General features: G+C 38.2%; 1 protein-coding gene across 22 annotated transcripts in view; it reads left to right on the top strand.

Moving 5' to 3' along the window:
• The window catches only part of DLG2 (discs large MAGUK scaffold protein 2), a 2,470,643-nt gene that overhangs the window by 1,456,087 nt on the left and 987,842 nt on the right, over positions 1 to 26,714 (top strand). For all 22 annotated transcript variants that reach the window (XM_069070968.1, XM_069070969.1, XM_069070964.1 and 19 more), the window contains one exon: positions 8,005 to 8,058. In XM_069070968.1, coding sequence (XP_068927069.1) covers positions 8,005 to 8,058 — 54 coding nt within the window. The remainder of the gene's footprint in view (positions 1 to 8,004; positions 8,059 to 26,714) is intronic.

Here is a 26,714-nt window from a genome sequence, read left to right as displayed (position 1 = left end):
AAATCAGTTGAAGTAGGAGAGATTAAGGCTGAAAGGCCAGCACCTGATCAAGTATGAAGGATAATAAAGAGGTTAATGGTGAATGAGCCATTTGACTCAGCTCATCTCCATGATGCTTCTGCCAATTTATGTTGACAATGTGCATTTACTCTTCTTACCCTGTGCTGACACATCTCTATGCTTATGGAGCAAGTCTGCTGTTGATATTCGCTATCTCTCCTGGAAACCCATTGTGAAAAATTGATTTATCAAAGTGAATTTTCTTATTCTGAACCCATACCTTCTTCTTTATACATCAGAACTATAGTTCCTATATTGCCTTCTGTATCTTCCTGGGAATAACTCTAATCCGTCTTCCACAAAACAGATCTTGAGAAAATAATTAACATTCTCTCTAAATTTTCTCTTAAGAGTCACTTATTTGTATGTATGTTAGGTTATGAAGATACCAAGAGGAAATTACACTCTGGATCCTTTTAATTCAAAAAACATTAAGTACCAAGTATATGCAAAGTTTTATGTCAGGTACCAGTATTATAAGAAGGAAATAGCCCTTGCCCTCAGGAACCTTATATTTGACTGATGGGTAGGAAGGAGAGGGAACAGCTATACATGTATAAATACATACAAAGTAAATGTAAAAACAGTATAAACTAATTTCAAAAGCACTATCAACTATGAGTTAAGGGTTCTTAAATTTTGGAGGTAAAAGGAATAAGCATTTCTAAGTAGTTATTATGTGCCAGGCACCCTGCTAAGTACTTCACACATTTTTTAATCTCATTTGATCCTTCCAACAAACCTGGGAGGAGGTAGTTGCTAATATTATCCCCATTTTAGACTTGAGGAAACTGAAGCAGGCAAGTTGGCTAGTCCAGTGTCAGCCAACTTGTAAGTCAAATTTGACCTTAGGTCTTCCTGATTCCAATTCTAGCTCTCTGTCCATGCACCATATACCTGTCTCTAAAAAGGTATGAAATTATTAGCTATAGGACTAAATTAATTTCACCCCCAAAAAACAAATGCTCATATGATAGGGTTTTGAGACTTCTTAAAATCAAATCCTTCTTCTCCTCTGGATGCATTCTATTTTCTCAAAGCCATGCTGAAAACTTGGTGCCATGAACCAGACATAATACTCCAGGTGAAATCTGTTCAATATTTTTATGAATGCAGAATAAGATTGCCATTTCACATTGGTGATCCCTGTTGAACCCAGACCTCCTGGGTCATACTGCATTGGGACTGTTGGATTTTAAATTTAAATACAAGCCTTTATATTTATGCCTGCTGAATTTCAGTACATCAGTTTAGGCATCTTGTTCCAGTCTTGTTTTATTTCTGAATCCTGACTTTTGTCACCTAATGGGTTAGCTCTCCCTTCCCCTCCCCAACTTCAGTGGCATCTACAAACTTAATTGAAACCATGAATAATTATATTGACAAAAAGGCCAAACAAGACAAGACAAAGGATGGAGTTGATCATGTGTTTCTGACCCTTATGCCAAGGCTTACCAAAGGCATGTGTGTGATGTGTGTGTATATGTGAGATATATATATATATGTATATATACACCTACATTTATGTTATATATAAATACTATATTTTGTGGTCTGATATATGTATATGTACAGATTTTCATATATTTATTATATATAGTGTAGGTATGTATGAATATTTTATATACTAATATGATATGTGTACATATATATTTTGTATGTAAGGGTAGCTAGGTGGCATAGAGGATAGAGCACTAGGTCTAGAGTCAGTAAGAACTGAGTTTGAATCTGGCCTCACACATTACCTAACTGTATGACCCTGGGCAAGTCATTTAACTTTGTCTTAGCTTTCTCATCTGTAAAATGAGCTGGAGAAAGAAATGGCAACCCCCTCTAGTATCTTTGTCAAGAAAATCCCAAATGGGGTCACAAAGAATCACACATGACTGAAATGACTTAATAACAATAATTTCATATATATGCTATATAAATATACACACATACATTTATAAGTACATATATGTCTGTGTGTATACCCCTTTGAGGGACTTGGAGATGGTTATATTTGCAAAGACACATCCCATATAGCTATCTTGCAAACTGCAACATATTGATATATATAAATTGATAACATGGCTCTTAACTATATGTTTTTCTACATTTTTAGTGATTTGTCTTACTCTTTCTGTGTCCTCATCAGACCATATGGGAAGTATATAGTCTAGTCAGTTGGGGGCACCAGTTTTTAGAAGGAGTATAGACAAGATCATAGAAAAGGATAACCAGGAATTGGAAAAGACTGGAGACCATGGAATTAGAATGGTTTGTATTTAACCTTATAGACCCTTATGGATAACTCTTTTCATATATTTTAAGAGAGGATAATCACTGAGAGGATTTCAGCTCAATGCAAGGAATACTGATCAACACTAGAGCTATTAAAAATGAAATGGGCTGCTTTTAGGAGGAGTGGGCTGGTTTTTATTTTTAAAAATCTTCAAGCAAAGACTGTATAACCACTTGTTGGGAATATACAAATATTTTGTGAGGGAAAACACATTATTGAGTCAGAAAGGGGTTGGTTTCAGTAGCCTCTGAAAATCCTTCCCAACTGAGACTCTGTGATTCTCTAGAGGCCTCTGCATCTGAAGCCATCTCTTTGGAACCCTAGTATGTGAATGCTAGAAAACAGATCTTCTACATAATCCAATCTAGCCCCTCATTTTGAAGTGAGAAAACTGAAGGGGAGAAGTGATTTGGCCAGGGTTACTCAGCTTATGCTATAAATTGGAAAACCAGGAGAAACTAGGTTTTTTACTCCATGTCAAATATTCTTTCCACTGCCCATTTCACTCTGTGTGTGTGTGTGTGTGTGTGTGTGTGTGTGAAAGAGAAAAGGGAAAAAAAAGAGGGAGGGAAGCAAGGAGGGAGGATGTAAGGGAAAGGCAAAGAGACGATACAGACATTGTTTCCCATTGTCAGAAACAGGAGACTCTCCCCTCTTGAATCTCCCTTACCTCTCCCTTTGATCTTTTTGATGGGCTATATCAGTCGTGTCAAACTCAAATAAAAAGGAGGTCACTAATCCATACATGAGGATCTCTGCTGGCCACATGATTATTTAATTTTAAAACACAGTAGTAAGTATGTTTTATTGTGTTGCTATTTTTTGTTAAATATTTGCCAATCACATTTTAATCTGGTTCTCAAGAGTATTGCAGGCAGCAGGAATTTGAAATCTCTGGACTATATCATCCTCTAATACCTTTTCTGTATGTTATCGTAAATTTTTCGTATATCCTTTTTGTCCCCTAGTTCACAAATTCCATGAGTTGAAGAGCCCACAAGGAGGGAGAACAAAGTAAAATAAAGGAGAAATAAACAAATCAGCAGATTCCAGAAGCACTGGAATCTAACTTAGGGAAGGACCCCAAAGATCATCTAACCCAGCCCAGACATTCTACAAAGGAAGACATTGATTTCTCCACCCCCTTCCTCAAACTTCTTGCTAGATGACAAACTCCTTAAGGAGAGAGATTATGTGAATTTTTTTTTAATTTTTGCACACCCAACATAGGGTGACCCATGGAGTAGTTGTCTCTTAATAAATGTTTGTTGAACAAAAGTGGATTTTTTTTAAGCAAAAGTCAGATCCTAACCTGTTCATTGTGCAGAGCTGTGTAGGTCCATAGCATAATGAGGATGGGAATGAGGATAAGAATATAGGTAGCATTTTCATAGTACTTTCAGAATTTCAAGAACTGATCCTGTGGCTTCTTTTTTGGTAGTACAGGCACTTTCCTGATTATGTAGATGCTTCCCTTTCCTTTCTCTGTGTATAAGAGACTTGGGTTGTTGTAATTGAGAGAATACGTCCCATAGAGATTGTCTCGAAAACCACAAGCCCTAGATTTAGGGACAGAACAACTGGCACACTATGTCCTATAGAAAATGCACTTTACACTCTGGGTTGAAAAATCCATGTTCTTCTGATTTCCTCCAGGCTTACAGCTCCCATATGGGTAATGTATAACTTTCTATAAATAGCCTCAATGTGACCTACAATTTAACTTTAATTTTTTTTCCACCTCATTTTAACTTTATTGCAGCCAGGGTCAGGCCCCTTGCATTTGTGAAAAGTGTAGCCTACCTGCTTCCATGCTTGGTCTTTGATTAGTATTATTTTTTAGCCTCTATATGTCTTCCATCCCCTTTTAGAGGAGACTTCTGTTCAAATATTACTTTTGCTACTGGTTGTATGTATCCAGCTCCTAAAATCACCTTATTTTATTTTGTGTACATTTTATGTAACAGAGGTACTAAGATGTAGTACATAGAGAACCAGCCTTGGAAACAGGAAAACCTGGTCAAGTCCAGTGTTGACACCTATTGGCTGTGTGACCTTGACTAAATCATTTAATTTCCCAATGCCTCAGGCAGTTCTCTAGAGCTTGTCATCCAGAGTCCCTATTCTTATCTTGTATATAGATACGTGCGCAGCACATATCTATATACACATGGACATACACAGATATCTAAATAAAATGATATAAATAAATGTTGATATGACATCATAGATTTGGCCCAGAGAGATAGATAATATATATAAATATCTATACGCAAATATATATATATATACACACCTTTTTGGAGGTAGTGATTATTTCTTTTTTGACCGTTATGCCTCCAGTGCATTGTCTCAAAACAGCCAATGCTTAATAAATGCTTATTGATTGATTGGTTATATAAGCATTTATAGAACATTATGTGGGCACTCTGAATAATACAAAATAAGTATTTCTCCCTTCCCATAAAGAGTTTATAATCTCAGTGTGTATATGGAACCTTGCTTGGGGAAAAGCTTTCTAGAATGGTCATATAACTTTAGATTATGTCATTCTAAATCAAAGTGTGATAGCACTTCAAAGGAAAATGGTCCCTGATGTGGGCTGAAGTTGTCAGGGCAGGTTTCTGAGTGGTGGTGGGACTTCTGCTGAGACTGGAAGGATTAAAGGCATAAAAGTGGAGATAAGTGTAGAAAGGGGAAAGAGACTGCCCAACTAGAGCAGAACAGGCATTCAGAGAAAATGAAATCAAAGATGGATTGGTATATTAGAGTCAGACTAAATAACAGTAGCAGCTATTTAATAAGTAAAAAAAGAATTGTACTAGGTACCAAGGAGAATAAATACAACATTTAGATAGGACATAGTACTCACTCTCATTTAATTTATAGTCTAGGAAGCTTTGAAAGTCATAAAGAATTTGGCTTTTGTTTGTAGAAAATAGGGAGCTATGGTGGGTTTTTGAGCAGGAGAGTTATGTGACAAGAGAGATATTTTTGGAAAATAAATCTTTTAGAAGCCTCTTGCTAATCTCCCTGAAAAGTCTATGTCACTCTCTGATTAAGTTTATTCTCTTTAAGTTGCCCAAGAATTCTGCTGTTCCTTTCTCTATCTCCTCTGGCTGAATTCTTTTATTCTCTGCCCCCTGAGAGCCATATAAGTCTCTTTTGGCTGAAGTACAGCATGTCACATCTCTTGTCTATCTGCAGTTAACTACACACTATAGATCATTAGCAGAGCAAACCAAGTTGAAAATACTTTCAGGGACATAATGCTAATTTTCCACATCTTTGGCTGAAATATGAACTTGCTCTTTGACTCATATATGAACTTTTGCTGTGGCACGTACATTAATGGGCAGAAGATCAGAAGTTTGAGGCTAGAAGGAAAGTGGGAGATCACAATAAAATCCAGCTATCACATTTGTACATTTGAGCAAACTGAAGACTAGAGAAATTAAATAATTGGCTGATGGTCACACAGCTGGTATCACACTAAGGCAAAATTCAGAGCAGGAAGAGATTTCATTGAGATCCTTTTGTTTATCATCCTTATATTATAAATCAGGAAAGTGAGACCAGAGGACTTGCCCCAAGTGACACACCCCAATTTACACTTCTGACTGCAAGTTCATTCATTCATTCAAATTCATAGGCTACTACCCTGTTACTTTGAGTTCTTGTTAATATGTACAGGAAAGATTTTAATTCCAAAAAGCCCAGTTAATGATCTGTGCCTAAAGTTATGTCCTTGCCAATCATTCTGTGATTTATATGACATTCCCTATATGTCAAAAGGATAGAGGATTTTCTTTATCTAAATGAAATCTACAACTTGGATAGGAGATTGGAGATCAACTGGGGTAGGTGGAGCTCCTCCCCAATGAAAATGCTATAAATGAGACAGTGAAGCTCTGTCTACTCAATATTCATGAAGCTAGATTTGTGGATGCAAATGGAGATTACCATCTTGTACTTTTTAATAACTTTGCTTGTAGCCCTTCTGTATCAGCTTTGCTCAGATTCTATATTACCTTGCATGAAGAAACACATAGCATATCTAGTATTCTTTCAGATCATGTTAGATTGATTTTTTAATATCCTACAGAGACAGGAGCAGCAGGGCCAGTGACTAAAGGGTCAGTCCTGGAGTCAGAGACTTGGGTCACATGCTGCTTGTAACATACACTAGCTGTATCATTCAGGGCAAGTCAATTAACATATCACTTACCCTAGGCAACCTGCTAAGACTGTTAAGTTACAGGCAATATCAACAAAGAGAAATGAGAAGGCACCTCCCTCACATGCTTTGCAAAAGTCAGGAACTATGGGTGTGAAATATTGTATATTATATCAGACTTTTTCGCTATGTTGGTTAGTTTTGCTGAACTATTTCCCCCTCTTTTGTACATTTGTTATAAAAGTTGGCTCCCTGGCAGGGGATGCAAATACACTAAGAAATATTGGTGAAATAAAAACAAACTATATTGGTGTGGCTAGGTGGCACAGTGAATAGAGCACCAGCCCTGGAGTCAGGAGGACCTGGGTTCGGATCCAGCCTCAGACACTTAACACACACACACACACACACACACACACACACACACACACACAAACCTAGCCATGTGACCTTGGGCAAATCACTTAACCCCAATTGCCCTCCAAAAAAAAACTAAAAAAAAGTCATTGAAAAAAATATATATCAGTGAAATTATTGTAAAAATTATTGTGCCAGATGTGGTGGTATACACTTATAGTTTCTGACACAGAGGAGGCTAAGTCTGGTAGCTTGCTTCCTGAGTTCATGGAGTAGGACTAAAGCTATTAGGTGTCTGTACTAGGTCTGGCACCAATATGGTGAGCCACTGTCATTGAGGGAGGGAGAGAAGGCAATCTAAGGAGGAACCAACTAGCCCAGAGTATGTCAGAGTTTGGGTGCTGATCAGTAGTAAGGTCAGACCATGAGTTACTGGACAGTGAGTAAGGGGGCTCCAGTAGACAGAAAGGAAAAAAAAATTACAGGAAAAATATTATAAAAGTTATACACACACACACACACACACACACACACACACAGAAAGAGAGAGACAGCAAGAGACAGAGAAAGAGATCGAGAGAAGAGTTATGTACAAATCATGACCAAAAAAAGCAGGTGCAAAGATGGACTCTGAACCTTTGGCATATGCTAAAGCTCAACCTGTTGAGGATTGAATTAGGTAAAGATGTCATCAAACAAAATGATCCATTAAGTTACTCATGAAAACATTTCTTGTTAAGTACACATCCCTTAAAGGGCAGCAGTGCCAGAACTAAAGATGAGTTTACTAAAGATGAGTTTTGTAAATGTCAGACATGGTTTAATTGTACCAATTTCCTTGTCATTTGCATTTTCTGCTGCAAAACAGTTATTGTTAGGGGAAAAATGTCAAAAATGTTATCTGTTATTCAAATTCCCAGAATGGCTCTTTTCCAGAATGGCACAAATCTCAGAGGATGTGATAGTACTCTGGAAAAAGTGAGGGGAAATTCATGAGAGTATTATTTCTCACTCTCATGGCATTTTATTTTAAATGTGGTAGGAAAGAAATGTGAGCAACCTAGCCTTTGTTTGGAGTAGAAGATACAGTATTTTAAGTGTTTTCTTTTTCCCCCCTTTTTAGGCCAGCCCTGCTCCTATTATTGTCAACACAGATACTTTGGATACTATTCCTTATGTGAGTATATATTTTTTCTCTTGATTTCCTTTCAAAAATTATAGAATAAACTGATCATTTTACTGTGTGGGTATATGTGTGTGTCTGTTTCTGTTTTATCTAGTAGTTAATCTCATAAGATGCTTCTTAAAATTAGCTGGTCTTTGTCCTTTATCATTTACTAAATCCATGGTTAGCTATGCAAATAATTTCCACTCACATTGAATGTTTCTGATACTGAAGGGAACTTCCTGCACATGAAGGGAGAGAATAAAAAATACCTCCACTGAAAACACACCCATAGATTCATTCACTGCAGCCAGGGTTTTCCCTGAAGATACATTATAATGGGATTTTAAAAGGTGAAAGTGAGAATAGGCTACCTTAGAGACTTGTATGACCACATCTGTGACAATGTGGAGCAGAGAGATGTAGTACTATGTATGGGAAACAGCTTGAAGGCCAGTTTAACTGGCACATAGAGTATGTGGAAGGGAATAAGGGACTAGAAAATAAGACTGTGAAGGTAGATAAATCTATATTAAGAAGGGCTTTAAATGCCAGCCTGAGGATGGTGTACTTTCTCCTACAAACAATAGGGAGCCATTGAAGATATTTGAGTATGGAAGTGACATGGTCTCATCTGTATTTTATTAATGCCAGTTTGACAGGTATGTGGAGAATGGATTGGGTAAGAGAGAAATCAGAAGCAGAAACTCTGAAATACCACTTTATGACCAAAATGTCTTGGTCTGATAACTCTTCCACTACCTCATTATTTTTTTTTATTTTTTAAAGCAATTGGGGGTAAATAACTTGCTCAAGGTTACACGGCCAGTTATTTCTGGGTGTGGTGCTAAGTATCTGAGCCCGGATTCGACCCCCAGGTCATCCCGACACTGGGGCTGGTGCTCTTTCTCACTGAGCCACCTGGCCACCCCTGCTACCTCATTATTTTTGAAGTTGCTGACCCTCATAAGAGCCTTTTATCTTTTTTATCATTCTCTGTTCTCCATGAACATCATCATTATTCTAGCTTCAATTCTTTCAGTCCATATTCTTAACCCTACAACTAGTCATTTCAGCAAGGGTCTGTTCTCTACCCTAGAATCATGTGGCCCCTTATCCTGGCCTTCCACTGTGCTACACCCTAATACAGGGCAGCTACATAGCACAGTGAATAGAGTGCCAGGCCTGGAATTAGGAAGACTCATCTTCCTGAGTTCAAATCTGTCCTCCAACACATATTACCTTGTGTGACCCTGGGCAAGTCACTTAATCCTTTTTGCCCCAATTTCCTTATCTGTAAAATGAGCTGAAGAAGGAAATAGCAAACCACTCCAGTATCTTTGCCAAGAAAACCCCAAATGGGGTCACATAGAGTCAGACACGACTGAAATGACTGAACAACTCTCTACTGCCCTCCTAATGAGTATTTTTACACAGATGCATAAACATTCTCCCTTATATATAAATCCAAACTTGTTCCTACACTTCCTTCAAAACCTTCAGCGGCTATTCATTGTTTGTATGTAAAATGAAAACCTCTTAGCTTGGAATATAAGGTACTGCATGATCTCTCTTCAGCCAGCCTTTACAGGGTCATTTCACACTATTCTCCTTCAAATGCTCTATGAGTCCACCAAGTCGACTGCCGGCTGAGATTTCTTCCTGCTTTCTTCCACCTTCCTTGTATTCACACAGACAGACTGCTCCCTGTGCTGGAAAACCTGTCCTTCTAAATGTCCCTCTGTTGAAATGCTTCAAAGATCAGTCCATTCACTTGCTCTTTCATGAAGCTTCCCCTGATTTTCCCCAGATGAAAGTGATTTCTTCCACTCTAATTTCCTTACCTCACTATGTCTTGTCTTGTTCTCTGTGCCCCACCCCATGCTATCTTGTACCACAGGAATTTGTTTCTCTCTCATACATCAACTTTTTGCTCCTTCATTAAATTATAAACACCTAGAGGAAAGGATGTGGAGCTTTGTCTTCATTTTATCCAACACCTAGCACAAGGTCTTCTGTATAAACAGTGCTTATGCAAGTTTATTAAATGGTTCAGTAGATGGTTTAGTGGACATAGTATTGTATTCTATAAGAATCAGGGAAGAACAAAGCCCTTAGCTTACTTGGTGGGGGAACATTGATAGTGAGAATTATTTCTAGTAAAAATTTCAACAGTAATCTTTATTTCAGTGATAAGTTGTACCACTAAGCATACATCTATATTAATTTGACCTCTATAAAAACCATAGTAAACCAAAAGATATCTTATAATATCCCAAGTAGATTCATCATTTAGTACCCCCTACTCTTTTTCTTTTCCCTATTTTTTCTTCCCTCTCTCTCTTCCCTTCTTTCTCTCCTTCCCTCTTTCCATACTCTTTTCCTCTTTCTTCCTCATCTCTCACTATCTTTCTTTTTTCTTCCCTCTTTTCCTTCTCCCCATTCTCTCCTTTCATCTCTTCCCCCTCTCTCCCTTTCTTTCCCTCTTTCTTTCTCTCCCTCTCTCCCCTCTCCTCACTCCCCTTTTATATTTTGATGTCTTCTCTCTCCTATATTTTTTTCTCTCCCACATTCTCTGTCCCTATATTTACTTTTCTCCTATTACTTTCTCAGTATCTCATGCCTGTTTCTTTTCTTATATCCTTTTCTCTTCCCTCTCTACTTAGAAAAAAAGGTTCTCACACGTACTAATATGACTCTGGGTGATATAAAACATGCCACAGAGTTTTTAACCCCTTTTAGGTAAAGGGAAAGCCAATGTGTCCTAAATCATTCTTGTTCCAATTCTAGGACATACCTTAGCAAAGTTAGCAAATCGTGTTCTGGCAATGTAGGAATATAGAGCAGAAAAATAATTCTTTGAGCAAAAACTTAACTTTTGAGCAGTATCCATTTAGGTCCCTAACCTCTCAGATGCCAAGCTCACACTTCTGAACAGAAAATTCCAACAGAATTAGGGGAAATTCTCAAGGTCTGCTAGCCTGAGAGTTGAGCTAGTCACCTAGTCAGAAGAATTATTATTTTAAAAAATTCTGTGATCTATCCCTTCTTCCAGAAAGCTGACATGTAGGTAAGACCAAATATTTTAAAGTCTTTTAAAAGTCTTTTAAAGACATTTTAAAGTTGTTTTTTACCTTACATTTTCTTATATTTCATAAAAAGGTGGTACCTGTATTTGAATTTTTTGGTTTTATTAAAATTGGAATTCAAATATGAAGATTCTTCCTATGTACCTTCAGAAATGTAGAATATAAGGGTGGTTAGGTGACACAGTGAATAGAGCACTGACCCTGAAGTCAGAAGGACCTGAGTTCAAATCCATCCTCAGAAACATAACTCTTACTAGCCCTGTGACCTTGGGCAACTCACTTAACCCCAATTGCCCTGTGTTCCCCCCCTCCAAAAAAAAGCAAAAAAATGTAGAATATAGTTTATAAGTGTTTCAGCTGTTATGAAATCCATCTGTTTATTCAGGAATATCACACTACAATGGATTCAAGGTCTGTGGTTTATATTCATTAAGTGATGAGCTTGTGATATAGCAGATGGCATCCTGGATTAGAATAAGGAAAACATAGTTTTAAATCCTGTCTCTGACACTTAACTTTGAGACCAAGGACAAATCATTCAACCTCTGGACCTTAGTTTTCTGATGTTCAAAATGGAAATGATGATGATGATGATGATGATGATGATGATGATGGCAATAATGCTTGTGATAACCTGCCTCACAAAGTTGTTGTGAAGCTGACAGGATAATTCCTATCAGTACTTTTCAAAGGCTAAAATAACTGTATAAATGTCAACTACTATTAGTTTCACTAGCTTGCTCATGCTTTGTACCTTCTGTTTGATCTAAAAATGTATAATAATCTACCATATATAGGGTCTGAAGGTTTATAAAGTGTTTTCTTTGCATTAATCTCACTAGATAGTTATTGGAAATGCTATCATTGCCAATTTATGTATCCAAAAATTGAAACCCTGATAGATTAAATTATTTTCTCATGGTCACACATCAGGTAAAGCCAAGATTGGAACCCTGGTCTTCTAATTTTCCTATGCCATGTTATTAAAAAGAGATATAAAGACCCATTTCATACCTACTTTAAATGCCTGAGACTTGCTAAATATAAACTACATTCTGATAATTTTGGCGAGACCTATTATGTGTTAGATGTGGTTCTATATGTTGTGAATACAAAGACAAAAATGTAATTCTACCTTTCCTCAAGGAGCTTATATTTTTTGGGGAGGAACAGCATGAACATAAAAAATTAAGTAAAAAGAATGTGCAAAGCAAAGATAAATTAATTCAGGCATTGCAGGGAGACTGTTTTAGGAACTGGGAAGAATCAGAATAGGCCTCACCTAGGAGTTAGCCCTGATTTGAGCCTTGAATCGAGCTAGGATACCTACAAGGTCAAAATGAGGAGTGAGTGAATTCCAGACATTGGGAAGCCTGATCAAAGATATGGAAGCAGGATGTGAATGGTTATATCCATGGAATAGCAAGAATACATAGAGGAAAATCATTTAGCTACCCAGACACTTAGATTTAGGATATACTGAGTTCAAATTGTACCTCAAATATTTCCTGGCTGTGTGACTCTACATAAGTCACTGAGCCTCTCTGGGCTTCATTATCTTCATTAATAAAATGAGGATCATAGTAGCACCTATATCAGGAGTGGGAAACCTGGGGTCTCAAGGCCACATGTGGCCCTTTAGTACAGCCCTTTGACAGAATCCAAACTTCACAGAATAAATTCCCTTAATAAAATAATTTATTCTGTAAAACTTGGACTCAGTCAAAAAGCAGCACCCAAGGACCTAAAATGTAGTCTTGAAGCAGGTTCCCCATGCATGACCTATATCATTGTAATGGCAAGCACAGAAGTAGTTAACACATTGTTTCAGCTATTGAATTAACAACTTGTTTCAGTCTTAAGAAACAGAACATGTGAACTCCACAACTTGTAAACCCTAGAACTTGGGAACTCCTGGGGAGGAGCTAATGACTATATAAGGAGAGCCCCAGGAAGAGAGACAGGAGGAGCTGAAAAGAGGACTCTTGTGGTGGCAAAGTCCAGGAGAATATGTGTGGTTTCCTGGCACTCTGTTTGTCTGCTCTGTCTGTGTTGATGTTTGTTTGTGATACTTTGTACAGAAGTCCTGGGACCTTACTGGAAGCCCTGAAAGAGGATTTTCTGGTTGCATGTTTACAGAAGTCCTGGAGGAGGGTTTTAGAAGTCCTAGGACTTTGCTGATGATTTGTGCTGACCTCTTGGACCTTGGTTTGTGGGTCAGTGTTGATTTCTATGTTGATTTGTGTTGAATTCCCAGACCTTGTTGGTGGATCCGAGTTGATTTCACAGGCAGATAGTGAATTGATGATTGTGTGAATAATGTATATGAATATTATGGTAGCTCTGTTAAGCTTTGTCTTCCCAGAAACAGGAACTGTGAAGGACTTGAGGTGGACTGGACACTATGAACTTCAATATGGAATGGGAACTGAACAAAGAATTGGACAAGGAGCTGGACAAGGAACTGGGAGCTGCCTGACTTTGAACCCAGGTGACAGCTGGAGCTGGGACCATGGAAGAAGAACCATGGAAACTGATAGCCAGCCTCAAGTCAAGCTGAAAGAAGACTTTACTTGGATATTGTGTACTGATTGAGACAATTGTGATTTACTTGTGACCAAGGGGTGGATGACCTGTGTATTTTCCACTACCCCTTAAGAGGTTACTGAGTATTGACTGAAGACTGAATAGTGACTGATTTGTAATTGTGTGCCCCATAAGTGGAGAACTTTAACTATTGCTTTTTGTGACTCTAATGATTGAATGATTAAGTTATTAAATGATTGTACTTTGTTGAAAACTATTGTGACCACTTTTGTGAAAACTATGTTGCCATTTTAGTGGTCATTGTGAATGCTGTATTTTGATTTTCTGTGATAAGTTGTAACATTGTGAATGATGTACTTTGATTCTCTGTGAATGTTTTGCTCTGATTTGTTATGAAATAGAATGTTCACTATACTGTGTAATCAGAATCTTAAGGGCTGTTCACAGCAGCATTCTTCTGGAAAGCTGCTTGTGCATGGCATTACACTAACTATGCCTTCCACCCCTCCAGGATACTCTGTCTTACAATTGCAATTCAAATGGCCATGGATCCTGGAACAAATAGAGGCACTATACTTTGTAATCCTACCGACTATGCCATAATGTAACACCATGCATGAACAGCTTTCCAGAAGAATGCTACTGTGACCAGTGACCAGTGTGACAGTATAGGGAACACTATTTATTCAGTAACAAATCAAAGCAAAACATTCACAGAGAATCAAGGTACGGCCTTCACAATATTGCAACTTATCACAGAAAATCAAAATATAGTATCCACAACAGTTTATCATTAAAATGGTCACATAGTTTCCACCATAGTGGCCACAACGTTTTGAACAAAGAACAATCATCTCAAAGTACAGTAGTCAAAGCCTTCCACTGATGGGCACACTAAGCTAACAGATTAGTCACTTATTCTGCAATCAATTAATAAGTATCATTAATCACTAAGTACAATCATTAGAAAATACACAGACCCTCCACCTCTAGGTCACTAGCAAACTACAATTTCATCACCACTCAGTACCCACAGAGAGATCTTTTCATCTTGACTTGAGGCAGGCAACTCCCACCTGAATCCACCAAACAGTGGCCTGGATTCAAAGGCAGACAGCTCCCAGTTCCTTGTTCGGCGCTCTGTGTAAGTCCCGCTCAGCAGTGAAGTTCACAGGGTCTAGTCCATCTCAAATCCTTCACAATTTCTGTCCCTGGGAATTCAAGGCTCAACCAAGCCACAAACAGACAAAGACCCTGCACCCTGGTTATACTTCCTCAGTCTTCTGCAGTCCATTCAAAAAATCAGAATCACCTAATACAGTCTGGGGGGGGGGGGCAGATATGGAAGGAGGCTCCTGGGCTCCTCTTCAGAAGAAGTTCTGCTACCACAAGTTCTCCAAGAATTCTGACTCGGTTCTTGATTCTCATTTCTCTTCTGTAGCTGCTCTGCCACCAGATTCTGGTCCCAAGAAATTCTGACTGTCCATTCCTGGGGCTTTTCCTTATATACACATTGAATTAGCTTCCTGTTTCAGTGAACCCCTTCCTATTATGTTAGTAACAGAATACAGGAGTTCATGCTCTCTTTTCCCCCAACAGCTTGATCAATTACTAAGTGCCTGCTACCTTGCCAATACAAAAAGGGGTCTTCAAATTCAAATTACATTACCATTACAATCATACAGTTGTTGTGACAATCAAATGAGATAATATATGTAAAGTATTTTGTAAATGTTAAAGCATTATATAAATGCCTATTAAAATGCCCACTGATTAATGGATTGGGCTCAGATTCTCATGGATATGTAATGCCAAACAGAAGACTGTGTATTTTGGATAAAGATAATAAGGAATCACTGAAGCTTCTTGAGTATGGAGTGACATGGTCAAACCTGTGATTTAGGAAAATCCATCTGGCAGCTGTGTGATGGATAGATTGAAGAAGGAAGAGACTGTAGACAGGGAAGTATGACCATTGTAATAGGCTTTACCAGGCAAGAAATGCTAAGGTCTGTAACTAAGGTGTTGGTCATGTGTGAGGAAAGGAGGAGACAGATGTATGGTAGGTTATGGAGAAAAAAAATAACTGATGAAACTAGAAAATTGATCACAGGTCAGAGTAAGTAACAGAGGGTGATATGGTTTTTGAACATGGACTGAAACAATGACACAATTGTAATGTAATACCAAGGAAAGGCAACTTCCCAAGGTTCAAAATACCAGCATAGGTGCTCTCCATTTTATTCAGTGACAAACCAAGAACAGAGAGAATCAAAACATGACATCATTCCAAATACAGCATTTACTAAGGGTGATTAAATAATCTCCAAGTACTACCCCACCCCAGGACCTTCCATTCATTCAATCAATTACAAAGTCCCTGTTCTAAATACTACTCTACTCCTAGGCTGTACCTTCATTTAGTCCACCACAAAGCCCCTCTTCTCAAATGGAGATTAGTTTCCAAACATAAGTAAAGTACCTTCATTTGTTCAATCACAGGGCACTGGAAAGGTCAAAAGTTCCCCACCCCTGGATCACAATTCAATCTACCCCAGAGTTACATCAAGTTTAAGCACAGCACTTAATACCCAGATGGAGGTCTTTTCTTCATCTTGACAGGAGGCAATTTCTCAGCAATCTTAGTTCCTGGGGAGACAAGGCCCAGCAAGGCCACAAGACACATTGCCAGTCCCCTCACCAATTCATCCTCTGTCTGCAGAACACTCCCAGAACCCCTGAAAACATTAGCAAAACCCTCTTCCAGGATTTCTGTAAACATACAAGAAAATCCTTCTTCAGGGCTTCTGAACCAACAGAAAGGTTCCCAGACCCCTGCAACAACAGCACTACCCTTCACCAGTGGACAGCATTCACTCTCTGTCTGCAGGACAGTCTCTATGAACCAACAGAAAGGTTTCCAGACCCCTGCAACAACAGCACTGTCCTTCACCAGTGGACAGTATTCACTCTCTGTCTGCAGGACAGTCTCAGGGCTTCTTAGCCAACAGCCAGGTTCCAGGACTTCTTCAACAGGACTGTCTTTCACCAGTGGACAAATCTGGCAAAAGAACATCAAAACAGAAAGACAAAGTACCAGCAAAGCAGCCATGTCTCCTCAGTCCTTGGCAGCTCAGGGGGCAGGTCTCAAAAGTCCAGGGCGATTCAAAGTGGCCCCAAAAATTCTCTCATTGTCTCTCTGCCTCCACGAGGTGCTGCTTCCAAAAAGTTCTTCTGCCTCTCTCTTGTCTCTCCAAATCTACGTCACCAGCTCCTCCCAGTTCAGGACTTTCTTTTCACATCGACAAGTCCATCCCACAGGTGGGATTAACAAACTCTGGGTTTTAACACAATCAATTTGAAAACCAAGCCAATACAGGGGAATCTTTAATTGCCATTACTATCACAACAATTAACAAAAATTAGGAATTTAGGAAAAGTGGAAATTTTAAAGAAAAAACAAGAAGTTGGGTACTTTTTCATGATGAATGGAGGTTACCTCCAAAATGCTCATTTGGAAAAATTCAATAATCAGTCTTTGATGTGCTGCCAGAGCTCAGGAAGAACTAGGGCTAGCCATTTCTCTCTGGATCTCATCTGCATCGAGATGATAACTATACCCATGGAAATTGATGAGATCATTACAAAAAAGCCTAGTGGGCAAAGAGGACAAGACTCAGGACACCCCAAGGTGGATTCCTGCCTACAATCACAAGAGTTGGATCCAACAAAGATATTAGAAGGGGCAATTGAATGACAAGAGGTGAACTAAGAGAATGCAGTATAACAAACTTCCATGTAGAGAAAAGAATATCCAGGAGAGATAGGAGGTTCTGCAGGGTCAAAGGATGCAGAGGGGTCAAGAAGAATGATGATTGAGAAGAGGCCATCATGTTTGGCATTTCATAGAAAATGACCTCACCACAGAATGGAATATAATAATCTTTTCCATATTCTGTTTAACTTTATAGCAAGTTCATACTCCAATGATCAAATTTAAAACAAAGTATTTTTTTTCATATTTTAAAAATATGTAATTCATTTTATTGGGAACCTAACAATTTTGGTAATCCTTTTAACTGAGAACTGGAATGTCACCTCTGTCTCTGACTTACTAAGTGACCTTGAGCTGATCTCTTTAACTTTCCCAGTCTCCTTGTTCCCCAAGTGTTCTATATCTTGTTTTTCCCTCTTCATGTTCTAGTTAGCATAATTTTCAGGTCTATTTAATAGAAAAAGATTTTGAGGTCCCCTAGGGATACTTTAGTCATGTTGCATAAGAACATTTCCTCCTTTTAAAGTATTGCCTGAATGACAAAATTATCTTACATTGAAAAGGTTTCAAATAAATCTCATTAGAAGTCAATGTATCTATTCTACCTTTTGGAAAATTTTGTTGTAAAATAATATAAGTACATAGTCTTTATAGTTAGAGCTCCTAGATGTACATGTTTAAGTTGATTAAAGAAGGAAGGGAAGTCTGAGATTCCAGAAGGATTCCATAAATGTTTCTGACAGGGAAATGAATAACTGCACTTCTAGTTTGTGTACAAAACTAAATTAATGGGAATCACAGGATTTTATTTTTTTTCAAGGTGTATCTCAGTTTTTGGAGGGACTAATAAAGTCTGCTCTTAATTAAAATCATAATCTTAATAGTTTGGAGTGGACTTGGGTAGAATTGTCCTTCTATACAAATGAAAAATTCCTCTGTTTAAGTCTTTAATATTCTAAAAACAAAAAGTAGAGTTAAAATACATACCATTAGAGTGATGAAATTAGAATCACATGACATGGATTTCACCTTACCTCTGCCATTTATGACTTATTTGACTTTGATCAAGTCACTTGACATCTTTTGGCCTCAGTTTCCTCATCTGTAAAATGGGCAGATTGAATTAGATAATATCTGAAGTTTCTTCCACCTCTGAATCTGTGATTTTGTTATGCTGTGACCATACTTAGGTGTATTATCCTTTTAGATTTTTTTATTCACCCATCATCTATCCTCCCCTCTTCCCCCAAATGTTTTACAGTTTCATATACTGGGCATGAATATTTTCAAGGTTTTAAGAAAGCTCAAAGTAGAACTGCTATCTGATATATGCCTATCTGTTCTCCAGAGGTTAGCCTAGTAAAGGGAAAAAAGAAAAAATAATGCCTTAAAAAACCTTCTACATCTGTTTAATGCTGTCTCCCTGATCAACAGACATATTTTCCCCTTGGCTGACTTTCCTGCGGTTAATAGGTAGAAGCCTCTAAATAAATCCTGTCCCTTCTCCTCCAGGAAGATAAGATTAAGTATTACATTAAACAGAGACACAGCAAAAGGTGTTTCTTTTGCTCCCTTCTGTGACACTTCAGACTTTCGGTATTCTGATTATTATTTTTTTTCCCCAGAAGTAGGCAGTGGAGAAAAATATGCAGGGAAAAAGATGACTCCTAGAAATTTCAAACTAAATGGAGCCATAAGCAATTATTTAGTCTGGGTCTTTAATTTTATAGATAAGGAATCCAAAGTTGATAGGGAGAGGATAACTCCTGATATCACACAACAAATCAGTGGCAGAGTTGAGAGTCTTAGAGTTTTAGCCTCTTACTATCATGTCTTTATATCTTTTGAAGGATATTGTGCTGAATATAAGCACCAACATCTATGCCTTCTTTATCCCCTTGTGGCTGCAAACACTTGGGGCAAAGAAAAGCACTTAGAAATTTCATTAGGGCCATTTCCATGCTGGTCATTCAGGATCATGGATGCATTGGTAGGTAGATTTCTATACCCACAATTCAGAATTATTTAGTTTGTGATCATCATCGTAACATTAGATAGCATTTATAGGATGTTTTAAGGTTTGCAGAACACTTGAGTTATCTCAATTTATCCTCAAACAATTCTTTGAGATAGATGCTGTCTCTGTTTTACAGCTTAGAAAACACAGAAAATTGAAGTGATTGTCCCACAGTCACATGGCTTGTATGTGACAGAAGCAGGATGTGAACTGATCTTCCTGATTCCAAGTCCAGAAATCTATCCACTGCACTGCCTAGCTGCCTCAGTTATTAGCTAATGCCTTAATGCCTGATTAAATTAATAAAGGGAGGGGAGTTTCTATTGTGAATTAATATAAAGCATAGCTATGTTATTAGGGGACCTTGTTGTTGTTGTTTAGTTGTTTTCAATCTTGTCTGACTCTTCGTGACTCCATTTGGGATTTTCTTGGCAGAAATACTGTAGGGGTTTGCCATTTCCTTCTCCAGCTCATTTTACAGATGAGAAAACTGAGAAAAACAGGGTTAAGTGACTTGACAGGGTCACAGAGCAAGTAAGTGTCTGAGGTCTGATTTCATCTCAGAAAGAGGAGTCTAACTGACCCCTAAGCCCAGCACTCCATCCACTGTGCCACCAAGGTGCCCTAGGAAGAATGAAAAGAGAGGGTGATATAGAAAATGTAATAGAACAAAGGGTCCATCTGTCCATCACCACAAGGAGGGAGGATGCTGTCCCTTGTAACATATGCAATATTTTCCCACTTTCCATGGCTTTACTACTACTATTCCCAAAGCCTGGAATGTGATCTTCAACCACTTTGTCTCCTTCCCTTTCCCTCTTCCATGACATCTCCTCTCCCTCCACCAGTCCCCAATCTCTGCTTTTTGAAATACTATCCAGTTCAGATGTCACCTCCTCCAAGAAACCTTCCCTGATGTCCCTGTCCATGAATGATATTTTCTTCCTCTGGCTTCACATCATGCTTTGTACCCATCTTATACAACATCGCTATTATGTACAAGGTTATGGCACCCTTGCAGTCACTAATCACATCATATGACCATTCTATGGAAAGCTTGAGTCAACTTTAATTAAAATAGGAGTTTAAGAAGGAAGTGAGAGTGTCAAACAGGTGACAGATGTGATATCTTGAAGCAATATTCATTCAGTGTGTTTTGGATGTGTTTTGGATGGGATGGAGAAGAAAACATTATAAAACAATGATGGTTATAAAAGGTGATATTGATAATAGCCCTGTCTGTAGTAGTGGTACCTCTGTCGAGGCAGCTAGATATTGAAGCTGGTAAAGGACTAGTGGAATCAGGAAGACCTGTGCAAAAAAAGTGGCCTTGGGCTCATAAGAACTGTACGACCCTGGGCAAGTCAATTAGGCACTGTATGCCTCAAAATGGGGATAATAATAGGATCTACATCCCAAGGTTGTTCTGTGGATCAAATGAGATAATATTTGTAAGGTAACCAGAACATTGTGCTTAAAAAATGCCTTCCTCTGGGGCAGCTAGGCGGCACAAGGAATAGAGTCAGGAGGACGTGAGTTCAAATTTGACTGCAGACACAACACAAAACTAGCCATGTGACCTTGGACAAGTCAGTTGCCCTGCCTTCTCCCCTCCAAAAATGAATGAATGAATGAATGAATGAATGAATGCCTTCCTCTTAATTGATTTAGGGACCATGGGTCTTAAGGTTGAGACCCATGAAGAGGAAGTTGCAGAAGTAAAAATGTGAGATAAGCAAGAATTTTACTGTGTTGTTGTTCAGTCATTTCAGTCGTGTCTGACTCTTCATGACGTGTTCTTTCAAAATAACTCATAGTGTATCAATCACTGTTGATTGCATCTGTTTCCTTTCCAATCATCAGCAGTATAAGCAATGAGAAAAAGTCACCACTTAAAAGGTAAAGAATAGCTCCATCACAAAGAGGGACTATTACATGGCCTAATATTAAATGTAATTCTCTTCCAACAGTCTAGCTCTCCAACCAGCTAGAAGGCATAATGGATAGAGTGTGAGGCCTGGAGTCAGGAAGATTCATCATCTTCCAGGGTCATCAGACACTTACTAGCTATGTGACCCTGGGCAAGTCACTTAACCTTATTTGCCTCAGTTTCCTCATCTGTAAAATGAGTTGGAGAAGGAAACACCAAACCACTCTGGTATCTTTACCAAGAAAACCCCAAGTGAGATCACAAACAATCAGATACTACTGAAACTACTGAACAACCACTAACAGCAATGGAATGCCTGGGGGGAAATAGAAAAAAAAAACAACTACAAGCAATCATGATATGGGGGAATAACACAGAATGCAGTCAGAGGACCTTGATCAGATCCCTTCTTTTACTTCCTACTCGATTGACACTGCGTAAGTCACTTTCATCTGTCTTCCCTGTAAAATAACAGGGTCAAAAGAGGTGATCTGTAAGGTTCCTTCCATTTCTAAATATCTGCCCTTAATAATTCCACTTTCCCAGTTGCCAGAAATCCCTGCTCTTCAGATCATCCTTCGTTTCTCTGCTAATTAATCAATAAAAAGCCTTAGCATCCTTGACTGAAATGGGATGTGCCTCTCCAATCCTACCCGTAGCTGTCAGGATGGGAATTGCCTTAGGAACCTGTGGCCTCGAGGGCAAATGTAGCCCTCTAGGTCCTCAAGGGTGGCCTTTTGACTGAATCCAAACTTCACAGAACAAATCCCCTTAATAAAAGAATTTGTTCTGTAAAACTTGGACTCAGTCAAAAGGCCGTACCCAAGGACCTAGAAAGCCGCATGTGCCCTCATGGTCTTAGACCTTTAGCCAGTACAAAGGCAGGAGATAGTAGCAGGGGCACTCTGATGACTGCCTGTAGGTATGCCTCTGAGTCATTCTTTCCTTTCTGCATCTTTTTGTAGCAATGTTGTGAAATAATAATCATGTTCATCCTTCCCTATCTCGAGACTGTCTCCAAAATAAGGATTCAGGGTAAAAAGCCTTTAGAAAGAACATCTTAATTAAATTTGGGAGTAGATTGAACTATGTTTAATGAAAGCTATGGATGAGAGGAAAAAAATGTAGACATCTAATTGTATTTTAGACAAATTTCTTTAAAAGCTTCCTCTATCTGTGTCATCCCTAAACTTAACAGCTTCTAATTTTTAGTGTCACTACTGAAATGAATCCATGCTCTTAATCAACATCTGCATCTCGTATTCCATTTGCTGCTTATACTTTAGATAGCACTACCTAGTACTAATATCATAATAGAAAGAGCATTGACACAAAAGGTAAAGAACCTTTTGTCATATCCTTGCTGTGTCCTTTCATAGCTGTGCATCCTTTGGTAACCCACCTAGCTCTCTGAATCTGTTTCCTTATCCATGAAATGGGGCTTCCAATACTTGAACTAATGTTCACTTTTTTGTTTTGTTTTGTTTTGTTTTTTTGGTGAGAAAAGCTTTCTGTAAACTGTGAAGTATATGTGTGCGTGTGTGTGCTATATGAATCATGCCATGTATTAAAACCTAGGAAAAAGATACCCACTTGTAGGTTCAGGGATTTTTTTACAGAAAAACATTGAAATGGAATTTGTGAACCCAAAAGTTAAAAGCTGAAATGATAAAAGCTACAAAAGCATGCACACATGCACATCTGAAGTACTCTTTTTAAAAATGCTGTTTTCCTTTTCACTTACGCTTCGAAGAAACGATGAAGGATTATCTATGAGAAAAGAGAAGACCATAGTTGGAAGAAACAGAGATTAAAGTTATAAAAAAAAGGAAGAGTGAAAGATTGGTTGGGAGATGCGAGGGTGAGAGAATAGAACAGGGAACTCAGGGTAATTTTGAAAAGTAACTTTAACATCTTTATATTCTGTCCCATGGTTTTAAAGTAGGTTGATCATAGGTTGATCTAAGAGCCCTACATCAAACTTGGGGAACAAAAAGTCCTGGTACTTTGTGTAATGTTCAATTCATTTTATATGCTTACATTGACCTCGTTGTATTTAATTACATTTTTAGTGCCTTTAGCTATCTCATGTTTGTTTCTCCAAGGTCCAGTTTGAGAATAATAATTCAATGGATACTTTTTAAATCCTATTGTATGGGGGAAGTGAGTAAAATACTGTTTGTTTCAAGGAGGCTAGTGCTGGTCCTGGAGTTAGGAAGACTCATCTTTCTGAGTTCAAATTTGACCTTAGACACTTCCTAGCTGTGTGACCTTGAGAAAGTCATTTAACTCTATTTGTCTCAATTTTCTCATCTGTAAAATAAGCTAGAGGGGGAAAGAGCAAACCATTCCAGTATCTTTACCAAGAAAACCTCAAATGGGGTCACCAGCAATCAGACATAATTGAAAATGACTGAACAAACAAACAATAAGCCAATATTAATCTTTCCCTCTATCCCACAGAACAGCATATTGCAACTACAGACTTTTCTTCCCTTTGGTTTGGTTAGTTCCTATATCCTATGGGCAGACCTAATGTCTTCTCTGTGAAGGTTCACTTCTACAGAATTCTAAATGATACTGTACCCACAGAGGTGACCCTTCTCATTGTCATTCTTTTCTAGTTTTACTGATGTATGCTTTGTTAGCAAGCCTTCTGCTCATAATCATTCCTTTCTTTTCTGCTTGATACATGATGGGGTCTGTCAGCACTGGTAGATTAGAGGTGTCTCAAATATAGCACTTAAGGAAAAAATTCCCATGAGGATGGGAATTTATTAGCCTAGAAATGCTTATAGAAAGGCAACCAGGGTGGTAAATAGCTTAGAGGTCATAACTCATGAAGCATGTGATAGCTGTCTCAAAATATATGAAGAACTGTCACTTGGAAGAAGGGTTAGATTTCTTCTCTTTGGTTGCAAAAGGAAAAACTAGGAGCGATGAATACAAGTTTCCAAGAAGCAAATTTAGACTTGATTTAAGGAAAGCATTCCTAAAAAATTAAGGCAACCCACAAAATGGAATGGGGAAGAAGCAGATTCCACAGCATTGACCCGTCCGACAAAGCCAAGCCCACTGGGTATGAAAAAGATGAAAAAAACTGATTTTTTCAGATTTGAATTGGACTAGATGATCTCTGCAGATCCTTTCCATTCTGAGAATCTTAAGTCAACAAGGAGCTATTCAGCTTCTACTGTGTACTAGGAACTGTGCTAATTACTGAAAATACAAGGAAAAGCAAAAATAAAATAAAAACAACCCCCACCACCACCAAAGCAGTTTCTGCCCTCAAGCATCTTACAGACAAAAGGGAGAGAAAACAAGCAAATAGGGAGAAACAAGCCATATACAGGATAAATTGTGAGTAATCTCAGGGAGAAGGACAAGAATAAGGGGGGCTAGGAAAGGCTTCTTGTGGAATGTGAGTTTTTTTTAGCTAGACCTGAAGGAAGCCAGAGAAGCCAAAAGCCAGAGAAGAGGAGGGAGAGAATTCCAGGCAGGAAATACATGGAGTTAGGAAATGGAGATTCTCACCCAGGCAACAGCAAGGAAGCTAGTTTCATTGGATCATGGGCTACAGATTACAGCAAAAAGCTGGAAAGAGAAAATCCTCAAGGACAAGGGAGTGATGTTAGAAAAAGTTCCAGAAAAGCAAAAGGACCAAAATGTGAAGGACTTTCTCAAATCATGAAGAGTTTTGTAAGAAGCTGTGACAGGGTTATAACCTTTAGGAATTTAAACATCTAGGGAGAAAAAAATTATCTTTTGGAGGTTAGATTTATCACAGATGCTAGTATGTGAGTGTCTTAGATTTATAGTTGGAAAAACTGAAACCCAAGAATATTATGTGATATGCATACAGAGACAGTTTGGGGGTGGTAGGTTCTAATCACTGTCTATACCAACTCAATTCACATAATGTCAGAACTGAAAGGGTTCATAGGATCAGAGATTTAGAGTAGGAAGAGATATTAAAATCTGTCTAGCTCTTCCCTCTCGCTTTACAGGAAAAAATCAAGGCAGAAAAGAGGTTAAAAAAAAACTTGCCAGGGTTATCCAGAAAGTAAATGGAAGAGACAGGATTTGAACCTAGGTTCTGTGATTCCAAATCTATTTGTTGTTCTTCTTCAATCATTTCAGTTACATCCAACTTTTCATGATCCCTTTTTGGGGTTTTCTTGGCAAAGATATTGGAGTGCTTTTCCATTTCCTTCTCCAGCTCATTTTTACAGATGTGGAACTGAAGCTAAACACTGTTTAGTTTGCCCAGGGTCAAAATAAGAGTCTGAGGCCAGATTCGAACTCAGGAAAATGAGTTTTCCTGACTCTAGGCCTGGAATTCAATCCATTGTGCCATCCAGCTGCCCTTTAATTTTCTGGGGTTTGGGGTTTTTTGTTGTTGTTTTTTGCTTTTTTGGAGGTACAAGGCATGGAAATTGGGGTTAAGTGACTTGCCCAAGGTCACATGGCTAGTAAGTGTTAAGTGTCTGAGGTCGGATTTGAACTCAGGTCCTCCTAACACCAGGGCCGGTGCTATACTTACTGTGATGCCTAGCCACCCCTGTTTTGTTTTCTGTTTTTTTTTTTAATTCATATGTTTTCATCTACCTTTCTCCCTCCACTCCTGAGTTGCTGTTTGGAAAGTTGCCCTGATTATTTGTAGCTTTGAATTTGTTGGCTTGAAAATGTATAAGATACCCCAAGGGGACTTTTCATTAGGAGCCTATGATGACACACTCTGTCTTTTTCATTGTAGTTTTTAATTGTTTGGAAGAAAGTATAGTCTATGCCTAAAGAACAGTTTCTTAAGGTAAATGTAGTTTGATTATCACACTTTCTACAGAAAGCACAGAATGATGTTTAGCCCAGAGGTATTTTATATTCAAACTCAGGAGCCTGAAACTCAAAGAATAATGATCTTTTGTGTTAGAACCTTGTATCTCAATGGAAAAAATAGAATTCATGGAATAACCTATCAAGATAACCAAAATTAGATGCCAAAAGGAGCAAGTAGATAAGAGCCCTTGATAATCTGTATCTCCTTAGATCGAAATTGAAGTTAAGGTTGGTTTTAGTTGTGATTATTTTAAAGACAATCTATTTCTCTTGAACCCCTAGTTATAGAATTAAGGAGATTAGATAGATTGTAATTGGGGATGTAAATAAGGTTTTACAGTTACCATTTTTTACTGTGTTGTTTTAGATCACCATAACCACTAGATGCTCTATAATTCTAAGAATTCTTGAAGAACTTTAAAGTATTTATTTTTACTAATCTATAATGTCTTTCTCTATGGGTCTCAAAAGAGG

The sequence above is a fragment of the Petaurus breviceps genome, unplaced genomic scaffold (genome assembly GCF_028583685.1).
Source record: "Petaurus breviceps papuanus isolate PSGF00001 unplaced genomic scaffold, PetGlider_PUasm1.0 90823, whole genome shotgun sequence".
Taxonomy (NCBI): domain Eukaryota; kingdom Metazoa; phylum Chordata; class Mammalia; order Diprotodontia; family Petauridae; genus Petaurus; species Petaurus breviceps.
This window is presented reverse-complemented; position numbering and strand designations above follow the sequence as displayed.